The sequence below is a fragment of the Mus musculus genome, chromosome 9, assembly GCF_000001635.26.
Source record: "Mus musculus strain C57BL/6J chromosome 9, GRCm38.p6 C57BL/6J".
NCBI classification, from domain to species: Eukaryota; Metazoa; Chordata; class Mammalia; order Rodentia; family Muridae; genus Mus; species Mus musculus.
Genome location: NC_000075.6, coordinates 3,353,025 through 3,379,603, shown reverse-complemented (window position 1 = coordinate 3,379,603; position 26,579 = coordinate 3,353,025). Strand labels below are relative to the sequence as shown.

Genomic DNA, 26,579 nt, shown 5'->3' with positions numbered 1-26,579 from the left:
AATAAATCAAAATATCGATTAGGGGAGCAGAAAACCGGCCTGACCAGGGGCACAAGTCCCTTCCAGTTGGGTCACCTTGGGCACAGAGTTGGCGGACACCCCCACTGTCCCTAGAGGACTCTCCACGCGATCTTAGGATCATTGGTGAGCAGAACACAACATATGTTCCAATTCAATCTCGCAGGACCTGAGACAGCATTAGGGAAGCAGAAAACTGGCCTGACCAATGGAATAAATCCCGCCCAGTCAGCACCAGCACCAGGTTACCTTGGGCACAGAGTCGGCGGACATCCCGACTGTCCCTAGAGGACTCTCCACACGGTCTTAGGATCACTGGTGAGCAGAACACAACATCAGTTCCAATCCAATTGTGACGGGCCTGTGACAGCAGAAACAAGGACACCGGAGCCCTTCCTGACCAGAGGCTCAGCTCAGGTCCCTTTTGATCAGTTCTGGTTTACCTTGGTTTCAAACAGACAAGACAGCTCCACTGTCCTCAAAGAAGACACCATTTCCAGGCACTGTAACATGCCCAGGATCTTAGGACAACAGGATCCCAGGATAACAGGAACTGGGTCACACCAGTATTTCAGGGTCTCAGAGGAGCTTGACTGCCAAGAACTCTGACACACCCAGAATCTCAGGTTCACAGGAGCCCACAATCAAAGGAGCACAGAGAAAGCTGGACTCTGAGGAGTCCTGAATCAACTGGGATTATAGGAAGGACAGGCTCCAATCAGATATATTGAGGGCAGCAAGCACTTGAGATAATCAGATGGCGGGAGGCAAGCGTAAGAACAGAAGCAACATAAACCAAGGTTACTTGGCATCATAAGAACCAAACTCTCCCACCATAGCAAGTCCTGGATACACCATCACACCAGAAAAGCAAGACAGGATCTAAAGTCACTTCTCATGATGATGATGGAGGACTTTAAGAAGGAAATACAGGAAAACACAGGTTAACAGCCAGAAGCCGTTAAAGAGGAAACACAAAAATCCCTTACATGAAAACACTACCAAACAGGTGATGGAATTGAACACAACCATCCAGGATCTAAAAATGGAAGTAGAAACAATAAAGAAAAACTAAAGGGAGACAACTCTGGAGATAGAAACCATAGGGAAGAAATCAGGACCCATAGATGCGAGCATCAGCAACAGAATACAAGAGATGGAAGAGAGAATCTCAGATGCAGAAGATTCCATTGAGAACATGATTACAACAATTAAAGAAAATGCAAAATGCAAAAAGATCCTAACTCAAAACATCCAGGAAATCCAGGACACAATGAGAAGACCAAACCTACGGATAATAGGAGTAGATGAGAATGAAGATTTTCAACTTAAAGGGCCAGCAAATATATTCAACAAAATTATAGAAGAAAACTTCCCATACCAAGAGAGAGATGCCCATGAACATACAAGAAGCCTACAGAACTCCAAATAGACTGGACCAGAAAAAAAATTCCTCCTGACACATAATAATCAGAACAAAAAATGCACTAAATAAACACAGAATATTAAAAGCAGTAAGGGAAAAAGGTCAAGTAACATATAAAGGCAGGCCTATTAGAATTACTCCACACTTCTCACCAGACACTATGAAAGCTAGAAGATCCTGGACAGATGTTATACAGACACTAAGAGAACACAAATTCCAGCCCAGGCTACTATGCAAACCTCTCAATTACCATAGATGGAGAAACCAAAGTATCCCATGACAAAACCAAATTCACAAAATATCTTTCCACAAATTCAGCCCTTCAAAGGATAATAATGGAAAAACACCAATACAAGGACAGAATATGCCCTAGAAAAAGCAAGAAAGTAATCCTTCAACAAACCTAAAAGAAGACAGCCACAAGAACAGAATCCCAAATCTAACAACAAAATAACAGGAAGCAACAATTACTTTACCTTAATATCTCTTAATATCAATGGACTCAATTCCCCAATAAAAAAAAACATAGACTAACAGACTGGCTACACAAACAGAACCCAACATTTTGCTGCTTACAGGAAACCCATCTCAGAGGAAAAAAACAGACACTACCTCAGAGTGAAAGGCTGGAAAACGATTTTCAAAGCAAACGGTCTGAAGAAACGAGGTGGAGTGCCATTCTAATATCGAATAAAATCAACTTCCAAAGTTATTTTAAAAAATAACTTTGAAGGGCCACTTCACACTCATCAAAGGTAAAATCTTCCAAGATGAACTCTCAATTCTGAATATCTATGTTTCAAATGCAAGGGCAGCCACATTCATTAAAGAAACTTTAGTAAAGCTCAAAGCACACATTGCACCTCACACAATAATAGTGGGAGACTTCAACACCCCACTCTCATCAATGAACAGATCCTGGAAACAGAAACTAAATAAAAACAAAGAGAAACTTATAGAAGTTATGAAACAAATGGATTTAACAGATATCTACAGAACATTTTATCCTAAAACAAAAGGATATACCTTCTCAGCACCTCATGGTACCTTCTCCAAAACTGACCATATAATTGGTCACAAAACAGGCCTCAACAGATACAAAAATATTGAAATTGCCCCATGATTCCTATCAGATCACCATGCACTAAGGCTGATCTTCAATAACAACATAAATAAAACAAAGCCAACATTCACGTGGATAACTTGGTCAAGGAAGAAATAAAGAAATTAAAGACTTTTTAGAGTTTAATGAAAATGATGCCAAAACATACCCCAACTTATGGGAAACAATGAAAGCATTCCTAAGAGGAAAACTCATAGCTCTGAGTGCCTCCAAAAAGAAACTAGAGAGAGCACACACTAGCAGCTTGACAGTACACCTAAAAGCTCTAGAACTAAAGGAAGCAAATTCACTGAAGAGTAGAAGGCAGGAAATAATCAAACTCAAGGGTGAAATCAACCAAGTGGAAACAAAAAGAACTATTCAAAGAATTAACCAAACCAGGAGTTGGTTCTTTGAGAAAATCAACAAGAAAGATAAACTGTAGCCTCTAACAAGCCTGAAGCAGGCTGAGCCAGACCTTGACTTTGTTGCTACTAAGGAGATCACCTAGGGTGGAGCCTGCCTCCCTGGATCACTCTATTGTTCAGCAACTGCTGCTGCTGCTACCTGCTGGGAGTCTGCCTAGCTGTTCCACAGTCTACATCTGATCCTACACTTGGTCACCTGCAGCTGGGCTCCGAGTATGATTTGGCAGGAATGGGCTTCCCCCCTCCTTTATAAAGCTTGTCCCCCATTAAAAATTTGAGCCTTGATCAGAATACTGTATTGGTTCCATATCTCTCTCTCTCTCTCTCTCTCTCTCTCTCTCTCTCTCTCTCTCTCTCTCTCTCTCTCTCTGCCTAGTTTCCTTTTCTTTCAGATCCAGGCTGCCTCCCAGGCTCGAAATCTTACATGAGAGCCTCAAGCCGGCCCCAACAATAAACCCTTAGCCAGACTCACTAGAGGGCACAGGGACAACATCCTAACTAACAAAATCAGAAATGATTTTGCTATACTCAACAAAACTGGAAACCTGCAAGAAATGGATTTCTAGACAGATTCCAGGTACTAAAATTAAATCAGGATCAGATTAACGATCTATACAGCCCCATATCCCCTCCCAACCAAAAGAAGCCCAGGACTGGATGGGTTTAGTGCAGAATTCTATCAGACCTTCAAAAAAGACCTAATTCCAACTCTCCTCAAACTATTCCACAAAATAGAAACAGAAGGAACACTACTCAATTAATTCTATGAAGCCACAATTACTCTGATACCTAAACCACACAAAGATCCAACAAAGAAAGAGAACTTCTGACCAATTTCCCTAATGAATATCGATGCAAAAATACTCAATAAAGTCCTCGCAAACCGAATCCAAGAACACATCAAAACAATAGTCCATCATTCCAGCGATTCAGGGATGGTTTAATATACGGAAATCCATCAACGGAATCCACTATATAAACAAACTCAAAGACAAAAACCACATGATCATCTTGTTAGATGCTGAGAAAGCATCTGACAAAGTCCAACACCCCTCCATGATAAAAAACTTGGAAAGATCAGGAATTCAAGGCCTATACCTAAACATAATAAAAGCAATATACAGCAAACCAGTAGCCAACATCAAAGTAAATGAAGAGAAGCTGGAAAGAATTCCACTAAAAGGCTGCCCACTTTCTCCCTACCTATTCAATATAGTACTAGAAGTCTAGCCAGAGCAATTAGACAACAAAAGGAGGTCAAGGGGATACAAATTCGAAAGGAAGAAGTCAAAATACCACTATTTGCAGATGATATGATAGTATATACAAGTGACCCTAAAAATTCCATCAGAGAATTCCTAAACCTGTTAACAGCTTCAGTGAAGTGGCTAGATATAAAATTAACTCAAACAAATCAGTGGGCTTTCTCTACACAATGGATAAACAGGCTGAGAAAGAAATTAGGGAAACAACACCCTACACAATAGACACAAATAATAGAAAATACCTTAGTGTGAAAGAAGGAAGTGAAATATCTATATGCAAGTCTCTGAAGAAAGAAATCAAAGAATATCTCAGAAGATGGAAAGATCTCCCATGCTCATGGATTGGCAGGATTAATATAGTAAAAATGGATATCCTGACAAAAGCAATCTACAGATTCAATGAAATCCCCATCAAAATTCCAACTCAATTCTTCACTGAGTTAGAAAGGCAATTTGCAAATTCATCTGGAATAACAAAAAACCTAGGATAGCCAAAACTATTCTCAACAATAAAAGAAGATTCTGGGGGAATCACCTCAAGCTGTACTACAGAGCAATTGTGATAAAAACTGCATGGTACTGGTATAGCGACAGACAGGAAGATCAAAGGAATAGAATTGAAGACCCAGAAATGAACCCACACACCTATGGTCACTTGATCTTTGACAAAGGAGTTAAAACCATCCAGTGAAAAAAAGACAGCATTTTCTTTTTTCTTTTTCAATATTTTTTTATTAGATATTTTCTTTATTTATATTTCAAATGCTATCCCAAAAGTTCCCTATACCCTCCCCTAGAACTGTTCCCCTACACATTCACTCCTACTTCTTGGCCCTGGCATTCACCTGTTACTGGGGCATATAAAGTTTGCAAGACCAAGGGGCCTCTCTTCCCAATGATGGCTGACTAGGCCATCTTCTGATACATATGCAGCTAGATACACAAGCTCTAGGGGTACTGGTTAGTTCATATTGTTGTTCTACCTATAGGGTTGCAGATCCCTTCAGCTCCTTGGGTACTTTCTCTAGCTCCTCCATGAGGGCCCTGTGTTTCATCCTATTGATGACTGTGAGCATTCACTTCTGTATTTGCCGGGCACAAGACAACATTTTCAACAAATGGTGCTGGCTCTACTGGCTGTTATCATGTAGAAGAATGCAAATTGATCCATTCCTATCTCCTTGTATACAGTCCAAGTCTAAGTGGATCAAGTTACTCCACATAGAACCAGAGACACTGAAACTTATAGAAGAGAAAATGGGGGAAAACCTTGAAGATATGGGCACAGGGGAAAAATTCCTGAACAGAGCAGTAATGGCTTGTGCTGTAATATCGAGAACCAACAAATGGGACCTCATAAAACTGCAAAGCTTCTGTAAGGCAAAAGACACTGTCAATAAGACAAAAAGGCCACCAACAGATTGGGAGAGGATCTTTACCAATCCTACATCAGATAGGAGGCTAATATCCAATATATATAAAGAACTGAAGAAGATGGACTCTAGAAAATCAAATAACCCTATTAAAAAATGGGGTACAGAACTAAACAAAGAATTCTCAACTGAGGAATACCGAATGGCTGAGAAGCACCTGAAAAAATGTTCAACATCCTTAATCATCAGGGAAATGCAAATCAAAACAACCCTGAGATACTACCTCACACCAATCAGAATGGCTGAGATCAAAAATTCAGGTGACAGCAGATGCTGGTGAGGATGTGGAGAAAGGGGAACACTCCTTCATTGTTGATGGAATTGCAAGCTGGTACAACCACTCTGGAAATCAGTCTGGTGGTTCCTCAGAAAATTGGACATAATACTAATGGAAGATCCAGCAATACCTCTACTGGGCATAAACCCAGATGTTCCAACTTGTAATAAGGACACATGCTCCACTATGTTCATAGCAGCCTTATTTATAATAGCCAGAATCTGGAAAGAAACCAGATGTCCCTCAACAGGGGAATGGACACAGAAAATGTGGTATATTTATACAATGGAGTACTACTCAGCAATTAAAAACAATGAATTTATGAAATTATTAGGCATATGGATGGATCTGGAGAATATCATCCTGAGTAAGGTAACCCAATCACAAAAGAATACACATGATATGCACTCACTGATGAGTGGATATTAACCCAGAAACTTAGACTACTCAAGATACAATTTGCAAAACACAGGAGACTCAAGATGAAGGAAGGCCAAAGTATGGATACTTCATTCCTTCTTAGAATGGGGAACAAAATAACCATGGAAGGAGTTACAGAGACAAAGTTCAGAGCTGGGACAGATGAAAGGACTATTCAGAGACTGCCCCACACAGGGATCCATCCCATATACAACCACCTAACCCAGACACTATTGCATATGCTAGCAAGATTTTGCCTACAGTACCCCGATTATATCTCTATATCTTGTGTGGCTATGCCAGTGCCTATCAAATACAGAAGTGGATGCTTACAGTCATTTATTGGATGGAACACCGGGCCCCTAAAGAAGGACCTAGAGAAAATACCCAAAGAGCTGAAGGGCTCTGCAACCCTATAGGAGGAAAAACAACATTAACTAACCAGTACCCCCCAGAACTGTATCTCTAGTTGCAGATGTAGCAGGGTGGCCTAGTCGGCCATCAATGGGAGGAGAGGTCCTTGGTCTTGTGAAGATCATTATGCCCCAGTACAGGGGAATGCCAGGGCCAGGAAGAGGGAGTCTGTGGGTTGGGAGCAGGGCGGGGGATTAGGGGTGGGAGGGTATAGGGGACTTTCAGGATAGCAACTGAAATGTAAATGAAGAAAATATCTAATGAAAAACAATGAAATAAAAAAGAAATAAAAAAGCTGGGCGTGGTGGCGCATGCCTTTAATCCCAGCACTCGGGAGGCAGAGGCAGGTGGATTTCTGAGTTCGAGGCCAGCCTGGTCTACAAAGTGAGTTCCAGGACAGCCAGGGCTACACAGAGAAACCCTGTCTCAAAAAACAAAAATAAGTAAATAAATAAATAAAAATAAATAAAAAAGGAATACCTATGCATTGTGAGCAAATTAGTCTGTTATTCACAAACTGAAATTGAACTACATACATAACAATACATGAGTATCATTTTGTTGTTGATGGAAAACTATTCTTTTCTTCTGCCACTGAGTGTTAGCTCTAAGTTCCCTTAATTGCAGTGGTAGTATTTCCTTTGTGTTGGTACACAGCGTTAAAGGTGGAGAATGAAGCCAAGATTCCAAGTAATCTGAGATATTTCAATAACTTGGATATAGACTGACTCATTCATTCATGCATTTTCTTCCTCTTTTCCTTCCCTCTTTCCTTTCCCTCCCCTCTTCATCCCTAATATTGAGAAATAAAAGTTTTAGTCATCCAGAGCAGTGATAACATAGATAATGTGGATAAGCCTACCACACATAGAACTTTCTTCACATAGAAAGGAAAAATTAAAAAAAAGGGGTGGCTCAAAGAACAAAATTATAACAAATGAAAGCAGATAATTGCAGAATTGGAAATGGCTTTACCTCTGGATCTAGAATGGTTAAGTTCATAAAATTTTAAATCTATGAGGGAATACTTTCCTTTTCTGACTATGAATGAATGAGTACTGAGGATCAAGTCTGTTATTTAGGTATAGGGGCTATGCTGAAGTTGGCATTCAGCAACTAATTGTTCTTTGTATTTTGACTAGTTGTGGCTTTCTATAATAGTATTCATCTGCTCAAAAAAATGCTTTTTTGATGAGCTGCAAGAGTTACACTTACGTTTGGAATTAGGATATGGTGGTTTAATATGTTTGGCCCATGCGAAGTGGAACTGTTAGGAGGCATGGCCTTGTTGGAATAGGTGTGGTCTTGTTGGAAGAAAAGGGTCACTGTTGGAGTGGGCTTTGAGGTCCTATGCTCAAGCTTTCACCAGTGTGGAAGGGAGCCTCCTCCTGGCTGCCTGCAGGAAGAAATCTCTTCCTGGCTGCCTGCAGATCAAGATGTAGAACTCTCAGCTCCTTCTCCAGCACCATGTCTGCCTGTATGCTGCCATGTTTCCTGCCATGATGACAATGGATTGAACCTCTGAAATTTTAAGGCAGCCCCAAGTAAATGTTGTCCTTGATGAGAGTTGCCTTGGTCATGTTGTCTCTTCACAGCAACAAAACCCAAGCTAAGACACAGGGTTTATAGTGCTTCTATTTTTGTGCTTCCTTGTCATAGTATATTACTGTTGTTATTAAGGCCACTGAAAAAAAAGTTATTACAACAGACTAAAAGTTAGCAAACATGCCCATTCTTTTTTATCTCTTAAATGTGTGTTTATGTGTGTGCATGTGTGTGTGTGCACAAGTATGCACATGCGTGCATGTTGGTGACTATACATGTGTGCGTACAATTATGAAGGCCGTAGACCAGCTTCAAGTGTCATTCCTCAGGAGCTGTCCATCTTGTTTTTTGAGATAAAAATCTCTCAATGATGCCTGACTCAGGTATGCTGATTAGTCATTGAGCCCTAAGGACCCTCCTGTCACTGCTTCCCAGTACTGGGAAGAAAATCTTGTGCCACTGTACCCAGCTTTTGATGTGAGTGTCTGGGGATTGAATTCTGTTTCTCATGTTTATGTGGAAAGCAATTTATGTACTGAGGTATCACCCCAAGACTTCTCCAATTCTTTTTTCTGTTTCCCTAGGTATTTATGACCATTGTACTCTTTGCAATTTTTCTTGTCCTTAGACTTTACTTTCTAGTGTGGTCATGAATCAACTATTTTATGATTATAAACTATAGATTAGAAGAGATTTTATAGAGAACTTTTCCTTATAAAGATAAAGCAGATGCATAAAGCAGAAAAACTGGAAGAGGAGTAGAAACATTGTAAGGACCAGAGGAACAAGACATCTGCTATAAGACAGCATCTTCTATATATGACAGGAAAGCTATACAATGGAATCTCAATATGACTGCCTAATCAAGACCTGAAAAATGACAATACCAGATGACATGCTAATGTAGATGGGCAGAAATTCACAAGGCCCACTCCTGTATGAAGAATTGTGGGCAGTTAATGACGAATGAGAGAGGGAAAGAGGGCATCTTCTTCAGGGAGAAGCCTCTCTAATAGGTTATCCAGTCTCAAGTTATTAACCCTAAACACATATACACACACATATACATAAATACCACTAAATGGACTCAGCAGGCTTCGTGTGTGTGTGTGTGTGTATGCATATATATATATGCATATATATATATATATATATATATATATGAATATTTATATATAACAGTAACAGTTTAATAAAAGAGGTCATGGAGTTCAAAAAGAATGAAAGAAACATATGAGAAATTGGAATAGGGAGAGGGAGGGAGGAATGAAATAATGTTAAATTACAGCACTCATGTATGAACAATATCCTCCCCATTTGTTTTTAAATTTAAAAAAAGAAGAAGTAGCACAATTACTTGCCATATATAAGTCCTTGTTGATGCCAAGGTATTTTCCATTTCCACATCCGATATCTGCCACTATGGAACCACTTGGCAAAGCTTTCAGGAACTCTACTATGCGTGGCCATGGGCTATGTCTTGTGCTGCTGAAGTGACTTGCAATCTCATTGTACACTTGATGGACATGCTTTTGCTCTAACTCCAATGCTTCTTTACTGCTCTCTGTAAGGGATGGAGGTGTGGCCTTCCTTTGTCTGTCGCAGACTGAGGAGTAACCTATATGAAAAGAAAAAGTTCTGTATCCAGGTGTGGTAGCTCATACCTACAACCCTACCATTTGAGAGTTTGAGCAGCAAGACTAATAAGAATTTGAGGGCACTCTGTATTATATATTGATTTCCATGTGGCCTAGGCTTACAGAGTGAAACCCCTATCTCAATCAATCAATAAACCTAGTTAACAAATCAATCATAAACAAATTAATTCATTAAATAAGTAAAGTAACAAACTTTTACCTTTTATGCAAAATATTAGGGTATCAGATAAAAATCCATGTATGGTACAGGGTCTAAGTGTAGTTGATGGTTACTGGGGGAAGGAGTGTCATTTTCTTTGGTAATGCTGCCAATGATAAGTAGTCCATGCTCCAGAAAATAATTCTATACCCACACTCAAACAAATAATTCTAACTAAACTCAATGAATTATAAAACAAACAAACAAACAAAAAAAGAAACAAAACAATTAAGGGGTGGGAAGTTTTTTGGGAAGAAGGCAGTCACTTGGAGAGGACTAACGGTGAGTAACAAAGACCAAAATTAGTATGAAATTGTCACAAAAGCAAGAGGAGGGGAAACAAAAAGGGAAACATCTGTAAACTGAATAGAAAGACCAAACAAAGGCTTTAGCATTTGATTTTTAATTAATAACCATCCCCAACAAAGAAACATTTGTATAAGAAACCTAGCTTGTCTCTCCAACCACATCTTTAAGTAGCTTAAAGCTTTAAAGCTCTAGAAGGGGAGCTTTGCTTCACTTTTCTACTCCGTTTAAAGCTGCCAGAAGTGGGAAACTCACCCAGTACTAAACATTTTAAAATATCACATTATATAAACTTATTGACACCATTAGCAAAATAAGTAAACACTCATTTTTGCCTCACAAATTCAGCAATTTTAAGGTTTTATTAAACAGGATTACTATCTTCTGATGTAAGAGGCTTTGTTCTTTTAGATTTATTTGTATTTTTATTTATGTGTATATGTTTCTGATTGTACATGCCAAACAGAGTACGGGTACCTGTAGAGGCCAGAATGTATCAGATCTTTTGGACCTGAACAGACAGTCCAATAATTTGGGTAGTGGAAAGAAGCTACAGGTAAACCATCTTCTAGCCCTGAGATAAAAGATTTTTAATTTAAAATGTTTTTAGGATTACAGCTCTACTACTACTACAGATAATAGCTACTACTGCAGGCTACTACTGCAGGTTACCCCAAATTGAAATACTTGTGATATGAAAAGCATTCTCTGATATTTATCATTACAAATTATCATTTATAAAATAAAAAGAATTTCTGTTGAGTCCAAGAAATACATCTAGGAATCAACATACTTAAGTAAACAAATCAGAATAGCACAACACTTTCTAATCTGTCACTTTAAAAAATGAAGCATTTTCTTGGCATTCAATAATGCGAAAGCTATTTCCCATATTTAATGATAAAATATAGCCTCTGCTTTCAAAGAATATAAACATCAATGAAGAAAGCTCAGAGAACTGCAGGGAAAGCTAATCCAGAACAGAGTATAAGAGATGTCACTGGGAAAGTTAGGAAAAAGCCCTAAGCACTGGTAGTCTTAAAGCATTTTCTTACGAGATTTATTCTGTTGCAGCACAGATGAAATTAGAGACTTACTACAATTGCAGGGCATTCGCCTCACTTTTCTAAACGTAAAGGATGTGCGCATTCCCCTCTTGCTTAAAGTCAAGTCTCCAATGTCACTGGTGATTATTCCCCCTTTAAATTGCTCAGACGCTTGGACGGTATCAAATTTTCGAGGTGTAATTCTGAAAACAGTAAATAACTTATTTGACATTATAGTGAAAACAATATCTTAAGAAACATAACAAATGTTGGAATTAATATATCTTTTAACATCTCTAACACTCTACAAACTACAATGTACTTGGGAAAGAATTTACATATAGCAGGTTGGAACCCTTTTTCTGTTTTCTCCAAAATAAAAATCAAAAGGTTTTTACCAAGTTTATTTCCTATGCTTTCATGCTTACTTCAATGTTTTCTCCCTTTCACAAGATCTTAATTAACATTTCAATTGTTGGTATCCTGTTTGTTTTTCTTTTTATATCAACCTCTTCACCATTTTTGAGTACCTCCCACCTTTCCCTTCATCTCTTTCTAAAGTGTGCACACTTGTGCACACACTAGCACATGCACACACACTCACACACTTACACATACACAATCAATCAGTAATGCCAACAGCAACCTTCAAAAATAATGTTGAGATTTATTTTTCTTTCTCCTAAAAATATTATAAAGAATATACAATCCTATACCAGCATTAAACAGGAGTGACTTACAATACAAACTTTCAGAAATCACTACTGGCATGAAAATTTTCAATTAAAAAAAAGTGAACAAATTGTTAATCCCAGCCCACTTTCAGGGACTCAGCACCAGCAGCTATTTCATCACCAGCTGCCTGTGTGGCATGTGCACCCTTTAAAAGGTCCCTACCATCATGGCATGCTCTTTTTCTCTTTCTGTCTCTGTTTCTCTTATGTCCCAACTCTGAGACAGACTTTCGCTTCCCTTGCTCCCACAACCAATAAATCCTTAATGTGAAAAGTGTTGCATGGTGTGATTTTTGAAGCATACTTTGGTCCTGACCTGCCAAGGTACTTTGCTGGAAAACCCAACCAAAAATCATCTCAGGAGATGCTATAGATTGAAATAGAATAGAAGCCGGGCAGTGGTGGCACACACCTTTAATCCCAGCACTTGGGAGGCAGAGGCAGGAGGATTTCTGAGTCCGAGGCCAGCCTGGTCTACAAAGTGAGTTCCAGGAAAGCCTGGGCTATACAGAGAAACTCTGTCTCAAAAAAACCAAACCAAAAAAGAAATAGAATAGAATACTTTAAGTGCCATTATTCTTAAAAAGTTTAAGAATGAGTGGCAACAAAGAGCCTGGATGAGAGAGAGAGAGAGAGAGAGAGAGAGAGAGAGAGAGAGACTGACAGACAGAGGGGGAGTGGAGGGGAAGGGAGGGGAGGAGGAGAGAATACATGATCACATGTTACAAAGTTCATCACAAGTTCACACACACAAAAAAATCAAATCATAAATTGAAATAGACATTTACAACAGGGAATGTTTACACGCATATCCATTAGGAGTAATTATCTTGTTAAACATCCATTATCACTCTCAGCTCCACAGGGTCATTGAAGGTTTAAAACCCTAACCAAGTTATTAGTGAAGTTTTGTATAGATAAACCCAGTCGATATTTTATCCTAACACCTATAATAAATATATAATAAATATAATATATAATAAATATAATATATAATAAATATAATAAATCTTTAGTTCCCTTTTAATGTCCTTTGGTTAATTGTTTTACAACCTCTTGGAATATGTTCTGGGTAGGAGAAAGTCTGGTTACCATCTAAGAGCAATTAACTGGTGATACTTGGGAGACTTCTCATTGCAGCTTTGACTATCAGAAAAGGACCTAATAGCAGTCCCATTAATAAAAGAGCTTAATAATCACAGATATAATTTTAGGTATTCTTATAGGATCATCATTAAGACTTAAGTCATCTATTTGTCTATATAGCATCACTACAAGATAGTACATCTTCATGAATCTGCAGAGATTTGCTCCAAAAGGGTGTGCTCCTGCTTAGTGATATATATGTTTAGTAATAACAGGAAAAGCATATTAGCAGCAGGAATCTTTCTTAAAATGGGTCCCTCACAGCCTTGCTTAATGAGGGGCTCACCTGTAGCAGATTATATAATAATCCGAGGCAGGCCACCTCAGGATGATCACCTGCTAGTTATTAGCTTGTCCCCATTATGGTGCCTGACAACCTTCCGTACTCTGCTTCTCCAATCAAATTCTCAGGGTCAACTCTAGAGCAACAACAGAATATAAGCTACAACCTCCCTTTCCTCCTGTCCTCGCATCCCTGGAACTCAAAGCACATTCCCTCTTGGGCTCCTATACCCACCTCAACACTGTGCTTTAACCCCAACTCAGGAAGACACACACTGCTCTCCCACAGGCTATGCCTGCCAGATGACAAGGAAGAATGCCAATAGACCTTCTCTACTTTCTGTGTTCCCCAAGACCCAAAACTCAGGGTCACTCCTAATGCTGAAACTGACTTGTAGACTACTGCAAACATTCCCCATGAACATACCAGCTTAGAAAACCAGAAAAAAAAAAAAAAGACAAATCAGTCAAAAGATTCTTTAAAAATTCAGAGAGGAAACAAAAACCAAAAAATAAAACATTGCCCCTACAACACACCAAACCCAGATGCCACCAGATTAAGAACACAATTAGTAACAGCCAGGGCAATATGTCTCCAACAGAGCCCCGTTATCCCACCACAGTAGGTTTTAGATATTCCAACATAGCCAAAGCAAAAGCAAAAGACCTTAAAAATAAATACATAAAGATGAAAGAGGTCTTTAAAGCAGAAATGAATAAATTTTTCAAAGAAAGTGAGGAAAACACAAACAATTAGAGGAAATGAATAAATCCCTTTTAAAAGCCAAGAAAAATATAAACAGTTGAAGGAAACAATACTATTCAAGACCTGGTAATGGAAATAGAAGCAAAAAAGAAATCACAAACTGACAGAATTCTGGAAATGAAAAATTTAGAAATGAGAACAGGAAACTTCACCAACAGAATACATGAGATAAAAGAGACAAACTCAGACACTGAAGATCCGATAGAAGAAATACATACATTTTAATAATAAATGTTCAATTTTTAAAAGTTCCTGACACAAAATATCAAGGAAATCTATGTTATTATGAAATGACCAAACCAAAGAATAATAAGAATAAAGAAAGAAGCCAGGCATAGTGGTGCACGCCTTTAATCCCAGCACTCTGGAGGCAGAGGCAGGCGGATTTCTGAGTTTGAAGCCAGCCTCATCTACAGGGTGACACACACACACACACACACACACACACACACACACACATATATATATATATATATATATATATATATATATATATATATATATATATATATATATATATATATATATATATATATATATATATATATACTTCGTTCACAACCCCTCACAGGAGATATACATCAAATATAATTAGCCCTGGGGCTATCCACAGCAGTCTCTCCCTGCAGTCCCATCCTCCTTCCCTTCCCACCCACCCCAATTGATCACTTCTGCCTTCCTTGTTGTTGTTGTGTGTTGTTTACCCCACCACCACCACCACCAATTCCCTCTCCAATGAATTTTATTATAGTTACTCTTCCCAGAGAGATCCATACTTTCTCCATAGAGCCCTCCTCTTTACTTGAACTCTTTGGGTCTGTGGATTGTAGTTTAACTTTACTTTATATATATAAAATCACTAGCCCTCCTATATACAAATCACAAGTGGACTGAGAAAGAAATCAGGGAAAGAACACTCTTTTCACAATAGCCACAAACAATATAAAGTATCTTGGGGGTAACCCTAACCGAGCAAGTGAAAGATTTGTATGATTAAAAACTTCAAGTACTTCCAAAAAAACTTGAAGAAGGTACAAGAAGATGGAAAGATTTCCCATGCTCATCGATCAGTAACATTAACATTAAAAGTAGCCATCCAACCAAAAGCAATCTACAAATTCAATGCAATCTCCATCAAAATTCCAATATAATTCTTTACATACATTTAAAAGACCATAACTAATTTTATAAGGAAAAAAAAAATCCCAGGATAGTTAAAACAATCCTGAACTAGAAAAGAACTACTGGAGATATCCCTGATTACAAGTTGTTCTACAGAGGTTTAGCAGTAAAACCAACATGGTATTGGAATACTAAGAGATTATGTTGATCGATGGTGTTGAATTGAATATCTATACAAAAATTCATATACCTGTGGTTATCGTTCTATAAAAACCCAAAAAATGTACACTGGAACAAAAGAAAGCATTTTCAACAAATGGTGATATTCAAACTGTATATCTGCATTTAGAAGAATAAAAATACATTCATATTTATCACTCTGCTCAAAATTCAAAACCAAGTGAATCAAAGACCTCAAAATAAAACCAACATACTGAACTGGTTAGAAGATAGAGCAAGGAATAGACTTTAATACCTTGGCACAGGACACAACTTTCTTTCTTTTCTTTTTTTAAAAAGATGTATTTATTACTATAAATAAGTACACTCTAGCTGACTTCAGACACACCAGAAGAGGGTATCAGATCCCATTACAGATGGTTGTGAGCCACCATGTGGTTGCTGGGATTTGAATTCAGGACCATCAGAAGATCAGTCAGCGCTCTTACCCACTGAGCCATTTCACCAGCCCGCCCAAGACATAACTTTCTTAACAGAATACCAATAGTGCAAGCAATAAGATCAATAATTAATGAGTAGACCCTCATGAAATCAAAAGCTTCTGTAAGGCTAACAACAGTGTCATTCAGACAAAGCAACGGCCTACAGAATGGAAACAGATATTTACCAACTTCATATAAGATAGAGGTTAATATTTAAAACATAAGAGATTAGATGTAAAAAAAACACAAACAAAACAAAAGCTAAACAAAGAAACAAAAAACTCCCCAAATAATACAATTTAAAAATGGTGTACAGATCTAAACAAAGAATTCTCAACAGAGGAATCTCAAATGGCTGAAAAACACTTAAAGAAACATTCAATCCATTAGTAAAACAGAAATCAAAGTGACTTTAACATTTTATCTTACACCTGTCATTATGGCTAAGATCAATAAATATCAAATGACAGCTAATGCTGGTAAGGATGTGGTACAAGGAGAGCACTTCTCCATTGCTGTTGACCATGCAGATTTTTATAGTCACAATGGAAATCAGAATTGCAGTTCCTCAGAGAACTGGAAGTCAATCTACCTCAAGACTCAGCCAGCTATATCACGCTTGGCTATATACCCAAAAAAACATTTCATGCTACCACCAGGACCACTGCTCAATTATGTTCATTGCAACTTTTGTCATAATATCCAGAAATTTAGAACAATCTGTATGAACCTCTACCAAAAAAATGGATAAAGAACATGTACATTTATACAATGTAGTATTACTGAGCAGTTAAAAAAAAATGAAATAATAAAATTTTCAGGCAAAAGGATGGAATTAGAAAAAGTCATCCTGAGTGAGACAGCATGGACTCAGACAAATATAGTATCTACCCATCATAAATGGATATTAACTGTTAAGTAAATGTTAGTTAATCTACAGTCCACAGACCCAGAGAGGTCAAGTAAAAAGGAGAGCTCTATGGAGAAAGTATAGATCTCTCTGGGAAGAGCAACTATAATAAAATTCATTGGAGAGGGAATTGGTGGTGGTGGTGATGGTGGAGGTGGGGAAACAACACACAACAAGGAAGGTGAAAGTGATCAATTGGGGTGGGTGGGAAGGGAAGGAGGAAGGGACTGCAGGGAGAGACTGCTGTGGATAGCCCCACGGCTAGTTACATTTGATATTAATTTCATTCTCCTGTGAGGGGTTGTGAGTCAGCACTCAGGTTTGGGGAGATAAAGGGAAGGTGGAACAGAAGGTGGAGGGAGAGAAGAAGGAGAAAATGGAAGAGGGAGAGGACACAGAGGAGGAAGAAGAATAAGAATAAGAAAAGCAGAGCAAAAGCACATGGCTTGGAGAACCTGCAAGTTATAAGGGGCCTCATAGATGTGGAAGATGGTAGTGTAGCAGTAGATCTGCCCAATCTAGGCGCACAGCATGTATTCATATTAGTTGAGTTGTGTTTTCGTTGCAGGGGCATATTTGGGTTGGAGATTTACCACAACAAAAAGAGACAACTCAAATTTAGAGGTTTTTTTGTGTGATGGAGTGGAAACCTAGTACAGTGGATGGAGGATACAGAGTCTGAACTGGCTCTCTTTTGTAGCCAGCCAAAGCTTCCACTGGTGTGACTGGGTTGCATTTGGTTGTGTTGCTGGCTAAGGTGGTTCCATGGAAATTGGGGCTCCATTACTGAGGACAAAATTCACACAGCTCATCAAATGTAGAGAGGATAAACTGGTGTCTGCATGGAGTCTTCATTCCTACATTCTATTCTCTTTGCTACTAGGAGGTAATCTGCAGGCTATGGGAAGAGCAACTTGTACACCAGCCCAGCCACAAAACCCCTGACCTACTACAATCGATCCTGCTTGTAAGATAGCACAAAACTTGTAGGAGTAGCCAACCAATGTTTGGTTTAACTTGAGGCCCAAGAGTGAGCCCATGCCCTACATTGCCTACATAGCTAGGAACCAGAGTCTGCATAGCTCAAAGATCTGGGTAGAACAAAATACAACTTGCAAAAACCAACCAAACAAAAAACAAAAAGCCCACAATCTTTCTTAATGATACTATATATCTGTATTCATAGATAGTTTCCTTATTCATTTGTCATCAGAGAGACTTCCTCAAGAAAGAGCAGAGAGAGACCCACAATCAGGCAACAGAGTCTGAACCGAAGGTCTCCATCAGGTTCCTCCCCTTTCAGTTTCCAGAATCCCAAGGAAGAGGAAGAAGGGAGGAAAGATTGTTGGAGTCAGAGTGGACGGAGGACATCAGAATATGGCCCAATATGGCCACTAAATCAACTACATAGGGCTCATGTAGAGACATAGCATAAGGAGACTGCTCCCAGACTGGTAGTTTTGAGGCAACCTAGAGTCTTTGTCATTCTCAGCAGACTGAGACTGAAGAAGCATAGTTTCTCAAACACAGAATCCTGGCGTTCTACCAAGTACGTTGCAAACCTGAGAAAAGGGCTTTCATGTTCATTTTCTCATGTGAAAGTAACTTTGCTTATAGTTTAACTAGACATCACACCAAAGAGTGAGACTGCTGACAGATTTTTCAGTCTGCAAGGAGATATAGGTCACTTTGAACCATGATAAGCTATTACTAGGTAAACAGCACCTGGTAGGAATGGAAAACTGTGGGAAATCTTTATAATGTTTTCTGTATAAAAGATGTTGAAACTTTGAATAAAGTATACATTGTCTGACTATGCCTGTGTACCCCCTGTGTCCTCATTATGCAGCTCTATCCTTGGGAACCCAATGCACTAGATATTGACAGGCTCATATGGGCTTACAGACACTGAAATGGCAAGCACAGGTCTGAACCAGATCCTCTGTTGTAGGTTTAAGTTTGGTGTTTTTATGGGACTCCTAACAGTGGAAGTGAGTATATCTCTGACTCTTTTGCTTGATCTTGAGACTCTTTTCCTGCTATAGGTTTGCATTGTACAACACCAATATTAGGGTGGGTTTTTTTTGCTCTATCTTACTGTATATTGTTTTTTCCTATTTGACCATAGTGTCTTAGAGGTTTGCTCTATTCTAAAGAGGAAACAGAAGGGAAGAGGATCTGGGGCGAAAGTGGAGATGGAAGAGAGCTGGGAGGAGTGGACAGAGTGAAAACCGAGGATAGGATTACTGTATAAGAGAAGAATCTATTTTAAATAAATAAATAAATAAAATGTAAGACAAGCTACCAATATAATAACATAATCATTTTCTTGAATATTTTAAAATATGTCAGCTAAAATTTATAAGCAAAAAAGAATACATATAAAATTCAGCAATATTTTAATTATTTTTAGACACATATACACATATGCTTTCTCTCAGACACATACATTCTAGCAGTATACTGTTCCTTCCTAAAAAAAAAAAAGTAAACATACATTTTCACCAAAATGAAGAATCATGATAAGTTATTCTCAGATGATCAAGTAAAAGCAATGATAATATGTGAGAAAAAGAAAATACACAAAGTGTTCACAACTGAGAATTATAGGTGAAAAGCGAAGGGAGTGTGCCCTATTATATTTACAAGATTTCGTTAAAATTGAAGTCTTTTCAAAATATAAAGGTAGTGTATTAAAAAAGAAAAAGAAAAAACCTTGCATATATCTTAGGAGGCTGTACCCAAATGATTTGATGTATAGCACAGGACATGGCTTCAGCAGCTCAGATAGTAAACAAAGAAGAATGAGAAGTTTCACTAGGCAGAAAGTCACCAAATTCATCTTAATACACACCCATGAGTCCAAAGGTATCTAGATTCTCCTGTCATCACCAGCAAACTCCGACGAGGTAACATAACTTGTACTGTGACACCCTCTGGATGCTTGAAATCCATAACAATCTTGGAGCAAAGACAAAAATGGAAAGGTTATCACCAAGAAAGGTTATGAGTCTACTTTCATACACTACAGGGATTAAGAATAATTCATTTATGTTGACTTTAGTTCTACATTAAGAGATAATAAAGTGGGGGCTGGTGAGATGGCTCAGCGGGTAAGAACACCAACTGCTCTTCCGAAGGTCCTGAGTTCAAATCCCACAACCATCCTAAACAAGATCTGACGCCCTCTTCTGGAGTGTCTGAAGACAGCTACAGTGTACTTACATATAATAAATAAATAAATCTTTTAAAAAGAGATAATAAAGCTACAACTTACTCTAACACAATACAATAAAGATAGGTGAGCTACTGGGGTAGCATGCTTTTGTATTAAGATTGATACTAGGCAAATACGAAATTCACATTTCTAAGAATGACCCCCAGGAAACTATGAGTATTAGGATCAGAGCATCAGAAACGCTAAAGCAGTGTCATACTGCTGAAACATTCCTTGTCTGGCTCTTCAGTTTAGGAGCCATTTGTAATAGTCAGTGAGCCTCTCTGCATCTATTTTCCTTAATCCTTACATGATTGCTGCATGAATTAAATAATAAATAAATATTATAAACCATGGTGGTTGGCACATGGCAAATATGAAAAAGGAGCATATTTTTATTATCCATAGACTGTTAATAAACAATAATTTAAGGGACAAATAATTATTAGATTCAGAGCCTATGTGGTACACAGATACAACACACTGGAATTAGATACTAACAAATGAGCAAAAAAACCAGAACAACTTTTTCTAAGTTACATTCAAATATTCTAAATGGCCCTACAAAAATACAATGGCCGAGAAGGCACTTCAGACTATGGATAGCAGTAGCCAAAGAAACAGAATTTAAACAGTGTAGCATAGAACTGAAAACAAAAACTTTATGTGAACAAATCACCTATTAAAATTAAAATGTGATCAGAAAATATAAGTAGGATAAAGAGAATTGGCACAGTAGCTGAAAAAAAATACAACAAATGTCAGTGACTATCACTGTTATTCTGAATAATAATACTGTACAAAATACTAGATGATATGCATAAAAACTATCTCTAAATAATAATGAATTGGACAAGTACATACTTGTTTCTACTTTGTTTCAATATAAATATAGCAAAGTAAGATAACTGAGTAAATTTTATACAAACATTTTTCCCCAAATATCCACAAATAATTTCATATAGCTATATTCTAAAATCACTCTATTTATAAACAATACATAAATTTGGTTTGTATAGATGAAGTGTGCTTATTTGTGATTGGCTTGGAATGTGTAAATATAAAACACACTAACAAACTGATGGAGAAAGAGTGATATCTGAGTAAAGCTAATATAATAAATGTTAACTGCAGGAGCTATGGAGCAGGTTTAGGGATATTTAAAATTCTTTCAAATCTTTTGTATGAAAGTATTTATAAGAAATTATTGAGAGAAAGGAGAAAACCCACATGGCTTACTTTAAACAAATATACAGTTTCCAATTTTGTGAAGTTAAGCTAAGGTCCTCATAAGAGGACAAAATAGTGAACAAAATTATTTTCATTAGAGATGATCAGCTGTGAAGTAAATGAAATTCCATGCTGTGACTGGGAAGGACTTTAGAAAATGAGATTCCAATTCATTCATCAACAAATATTTATCAGTCAAAGATCGCAAAACTGAATGCAAGGGGCAAGCTCTCCCTCACTAAAGGTCACAATTTATGGCCAACATGAATCACTTTAGAAATGCACCACACATTTAGTTGTGAAACTCAAACACCCTCCCCAGCATCAAAGGATGGCAATGGTTTTAAAAACAGAAATCTAAGTAAATAATTAGTACTGACAAGAACATAAATGTGAGACTAGTTAGTTTGAAATATTTGTCCTGATATACCCAATCAATATTTTATGCAACAAATCTGAGTAACCAACAGCACAAGCTTATGAGAAGTTGAATATAGAATTATTACTGCTAAAGGACATTATTGCTTTGTCCTTGCATCTATCCAGCATCTACCTTTTAAAACGTTTTGTTAAGGACTGGTTTGGGGTCATTAATTTATAAATCAGGAAGAGCTAAAATCCAAGTCTGGCTTACCGAGTTCTTAGCCTACTCTCGGTACCAGCATATAAAGATCTGAAGACACTCACATAGGCTTTACCTTTGTAATTTCTAATACTATGTTGCAAAAGTAATCAAATGTTGATTAAAATTGCCATCTGGGGTTTACTCTACTTTATTTATTCTTTGTTTAGTATTCTTTATTTATTCTTTGTTTAGTAGAATATAAATGTAGGGGTTAGGAAGATGGGTCAGTGGTTAAGAGCACTGACTGTTCTTCCAGAAGACCCAGGTTTGATTTCTAGCAACCACATAGCATAGAACCATTTGCAGAGATCCAATGACCTCTTCTGTGGAGACAGGCACTTCTTGAATGTGGTACACAAACATGAGGCAAAACCACCCATGCATATTAAACAAACAAACAAACAAACAAACCAAAAAACTCACAAAAATTTAAAAAGAAAACCTTTAACATGCTATAATGTTGTATGTAGCTTTTGCTACCCAGCCTAAGCTCTGGGAATGGGACATGCTACCAGCTCCCACCTAGCTTCTCTTGAATCCATGGATAAAAGACACAGACACACACATAGTAGTTGAATTTCAACTTTCCTTTTTGGAAAAGTTGCTGGATGCTACTATCTCCCACCTGGAAAACTGTGCTCTTATCAGTATTCTTATCTCTGCACCTCTCCATCTGCCATGAACTTTAGTTGCTCAGTTACATCTAGTGCCCAGCTAGACACCCCCAACAGCCACTCTGTGTGAAATGTCACATGGCTGGTCAACTTTTCTCCATCAGAAGCAGAATGAAGAGACAGTACCTAACATCTGTGCAAAACGATGGACAAATCTAACCCAATAAACTCAATGTAGAATATTCAAACCATTCATCAGTACTGAGGAAAAAATAACCCATCATAATATAACCATAAAAAACAAAAAGATAAAAGGAAAAAGTCTTGAAATGTGCCAAAGTTACATTCAAAAGTAAAAGAAAGCATTAGCACATTGGTTTCCAACCTGTGGATCACAATCCCTTTGGGGGTTGAACAGACCCTTATGGCCATCAGAAATATCAGATATTCACATTATCATTCACAATAGTAGCAAACTTACAACTATGAAGTAACAAGAAAAAAAAAAACTCTTATGGCTGAGGGTCACTACAAATGAGTAACTGTATTACAGGGTCACAGCATTCAGAAGGTTGAGAACCACTGAAAGGCAATAGTATATGAAATCTTGAAGAAGAGTAGCTAAAATGCTTTTAGGACATCAGATGTTCTAATGTCTAGAAGTTTAGCTAGAAACACTTTCCTTTTTGTCATAATACTGAAGGAAACAGTGCCTATGGAAACAAAGAGGATGATGGCTGCATGTGTTAACTTGAGTATGGGAGACATTTATTTATGAGCTTCATTATACATGAGCTCATTTGTGTTAATCTCCCCTTTTAAAAGTTGGTTCAAAAGAAAGCATAGGATGTAATAAATAACGCTTCAGAGCAAAGTTATATGGACCACCAACATAGCTCAGTAGCACAGCTTAGCATGAGTGAGGCTCTGGGTTCAAAGCTCAATACCACAAACAGTTAGAATCCTTAAAATACATGTCAAGAATTTTTACTGATGCTCTCTCCACCGCCAGAGCAAGATGGAAAGAAGGCCAAGAGGGACGAAGGTGGCCCCAACATCTGCTGTCATCAAGAAACAGGAGGCCAAAAAGGTGGTCAATCCTTTGTTTGAGAAAATGCCCAAGAACGTTGGCATTGGGCAGGACATCCAGCCCAAAAGAGATCCAACACCCTTCTTCAAATGGCCACACTACATCAGGCTGCAGAGGCTCAAAGTACCTCCTGCCATTAACCAGTTCACTCAGGCCCTGTACAGGCAAACAGCTACTCAGCTACTTAAGCTTGTCCACAAACATAGGCCAGAGACAAAGCAAGAGAAGCAGCAAAGGCTACTGGCACATGCTGAGGAGAAAGCTGCTGACAAAGGAGACGTCCCAACTAAGAGACCACCTGTCCTCCAAGCAGGAGTCAATACAGTCACCACCTTGGTGGAGAACAAGAAGGCTTAGCTGGTGGTGATTGCCCATGATGTAGACCTCATTGAGCTAGTGGTTTTCCCGCCTGCCCTGTGTTGAAAGATGGGGGTGTATGCCCTACTGCATCATCAAGGGAAAGGCCAGGCTGGGGTGCCTGGTCCACAGGAAGGCATGCACCACTGTTGCCTTCACACAGGGTAACTCGGAAGTCAAGGGTGCTCTGGCTAAGCTGGTGGAAGCTATTAGGACCAATTATAATGACAGATATGACGAGATCCGTTGCCACTAGGGAGGCAATGTCCTGGGTCCCAAGTTTGTGGCTCACATTGCCAAGCTGGAAAAGGCAAAAGCTAAAGAACTCACCACCAAACTGAGTTAAATGTACACTAAGTTTTCTGTACATAAAAATAATTACAAAATTATCTTCAAAAAAAAAATGTTTGCTGATTCTAAAGTGATCATGACCTTGAATGCAAAACCAGAGGTAATGAGAATTTTATAAAATTAATAACGTAATGAAGTTTTTGTTTTTTTTTTTTGTTTTGTTTTGTTTTTTTTTTTTTTTTTTGAGACAGGGTTTCTCTGTGTAGTCCTGGCTGTCCTGGAACTCACTCTGTATGTAGACCAGGCTGGCCTCGAACTCAGAAATCCGCCTGCCTCTGCCTCCCAAGTGCTGGGATTAAAGGCGTGCGCCACCACACCCGGCCCCGTAATGAAGTTTTCTATGTTCAACATCAGCTACTATCCCTGCCCAGTTTCAGTTCTTTTAGTGAATGTTGATGTCAAAGAAACCTAACTAATGTAATACAAATATAAGCAAATTAAAGTTACAAATTCTAACAAAGAATACTACAAGACTTTCTAAAGTTGACAAAAGGGATGCCTAAGAATTATTTAAATCATTGCCAACACCACTTCGTGTTTGAAAATATAGCAATCAGGGCATAATTTGAGCTTCTAAATGTGGTATGAATATCAGAAAGCTCAGACAGACTCCTGGAAAAACAGTATGATGACTCACACCTGTAATCCAAGCACTCAGATGCTGAGTCAGGTGAATTACAACTAATTCAGAGCCAACCTGGGCTAGTGAGTACCATGATAGCCTACATGACAGAGGAGGACCTTATCCCAACAAACAAGCAAAAAAATTGATAAAAACTTCGAAATATGTGGGCTAGAGACTCTTTTTGGAATAAAGCTGTAAAAGTCAAGTAAAATTTTTTTTATTACTATGTCATCATATGTTACCATAAAACAGTATCAACATAAAGTCCATATAACTCATTGTTTAAAAAGTAGTAGTTACTATACAAATTAAATATTGTTAAAAGGAAAAAGAAAAAACAACCATCTCCATAATTTTTAGTTTCAGTTTTCAAGTTATGCCCTGGTCAAATTTTAATTTATAATAACAACTTGGTATTTATAATAACAACTCACTCTCCAGCTGAGTGAGTCCTTATGGCATTTGCCAAACGGATTATCTGCTCAACATTCCTAGCTCATTATCTCAAGGAAGTTTATGGTAAGGGTATTACTCAAAAAACACATGACCAGAAAAGTCAGGCTGCAGTTTATACCAGAACAAACCTATTGGTGAAGGAACACCTAAATGAAACTATACAGGGTATCTATTATACTTTCATATCCCAATACATTCTACCTCTTGCTAGTATCTCACTAAGCTAGATCTTGTGTAGTAGAGCATGAACTAGTCTTCAAACAACATTTTGTTATCTGAGATATCAACGTAACTTACTATGTAATTGTAATTTTTCTTATTTGCAGCTAAAAATTTCTCACATGAATACATATAAAGAAATGTATTCGTACATACATGAGGTAATTCCAAAGGTACAAACGCATTTAAGATGACCATAATTTAGCTGTAGAAGCAATAAAAATATATCTGAAAAAGGTAAAGCTACTTGGCTCTCTATAAGATGTACACTACTGTTTTCAGATTGACTTTGTAACAGAGTCTCACTCTAAAGGCCAGGCTGGCCCAAAATTCATCCCAATCTTCTGGGTTTCGCCTTTGAGTACTGGGATTAATGTATAAACTAGCATGTCTGACAACATTTTTTCTGACTTACACTACTTTTTTAGAAATATCATAAGACCTAGGATAGTAATAAATTAAATTATTTAAATGAGACTTAGTTTAAAATGAAGAAAAAACCTCCCAGGAACACCTTGAATTAGAAAATTTAAGTATTAAAAGTGATCTTAGAAATTTCCCACGAAAGGAGAAAAGTAATATAAATACATATCTTCTTGGATTTTAGGTGGTGAGGGAAAAAAAAAGGCAAACAAA

General features: G+C 37.9%; 1 protein-coding gene across 7 annotated transcripts in view; it reads right to left on the bottom strand.

Moving 5' to 3' along the window:
- Positions 1–26,579, bottom strand: part of Alkbh8 (alkB homolog 8, tRNA methyltransferase) — a 55,924-nt gene that overhangs the window by 11,551 nt on the left and 17,794 nt on the right. For all 7 annotated transcript variants that reach the window (NM_026303.1, XM_006509879.4, XM_006509880.4 and 4 more), the window contains 3 exons: positions 20,014–20,120; positions 11,589–11,740; positions 9,690–9,946 (listed from right to left, as the gene is read on the bottom strand). In NM_026303.1, coding sequence (NP_080579.1) covers positions 9,690–9,946; positions 11,589–11,740; positions 20,014–20,120 — 516 coding nt within the window. The remainder of the gene's footprint in view (positions 1–9,689; positions 9,947–11,588; positions 11,741–20,013; positions 20,121–26,579) is intronic.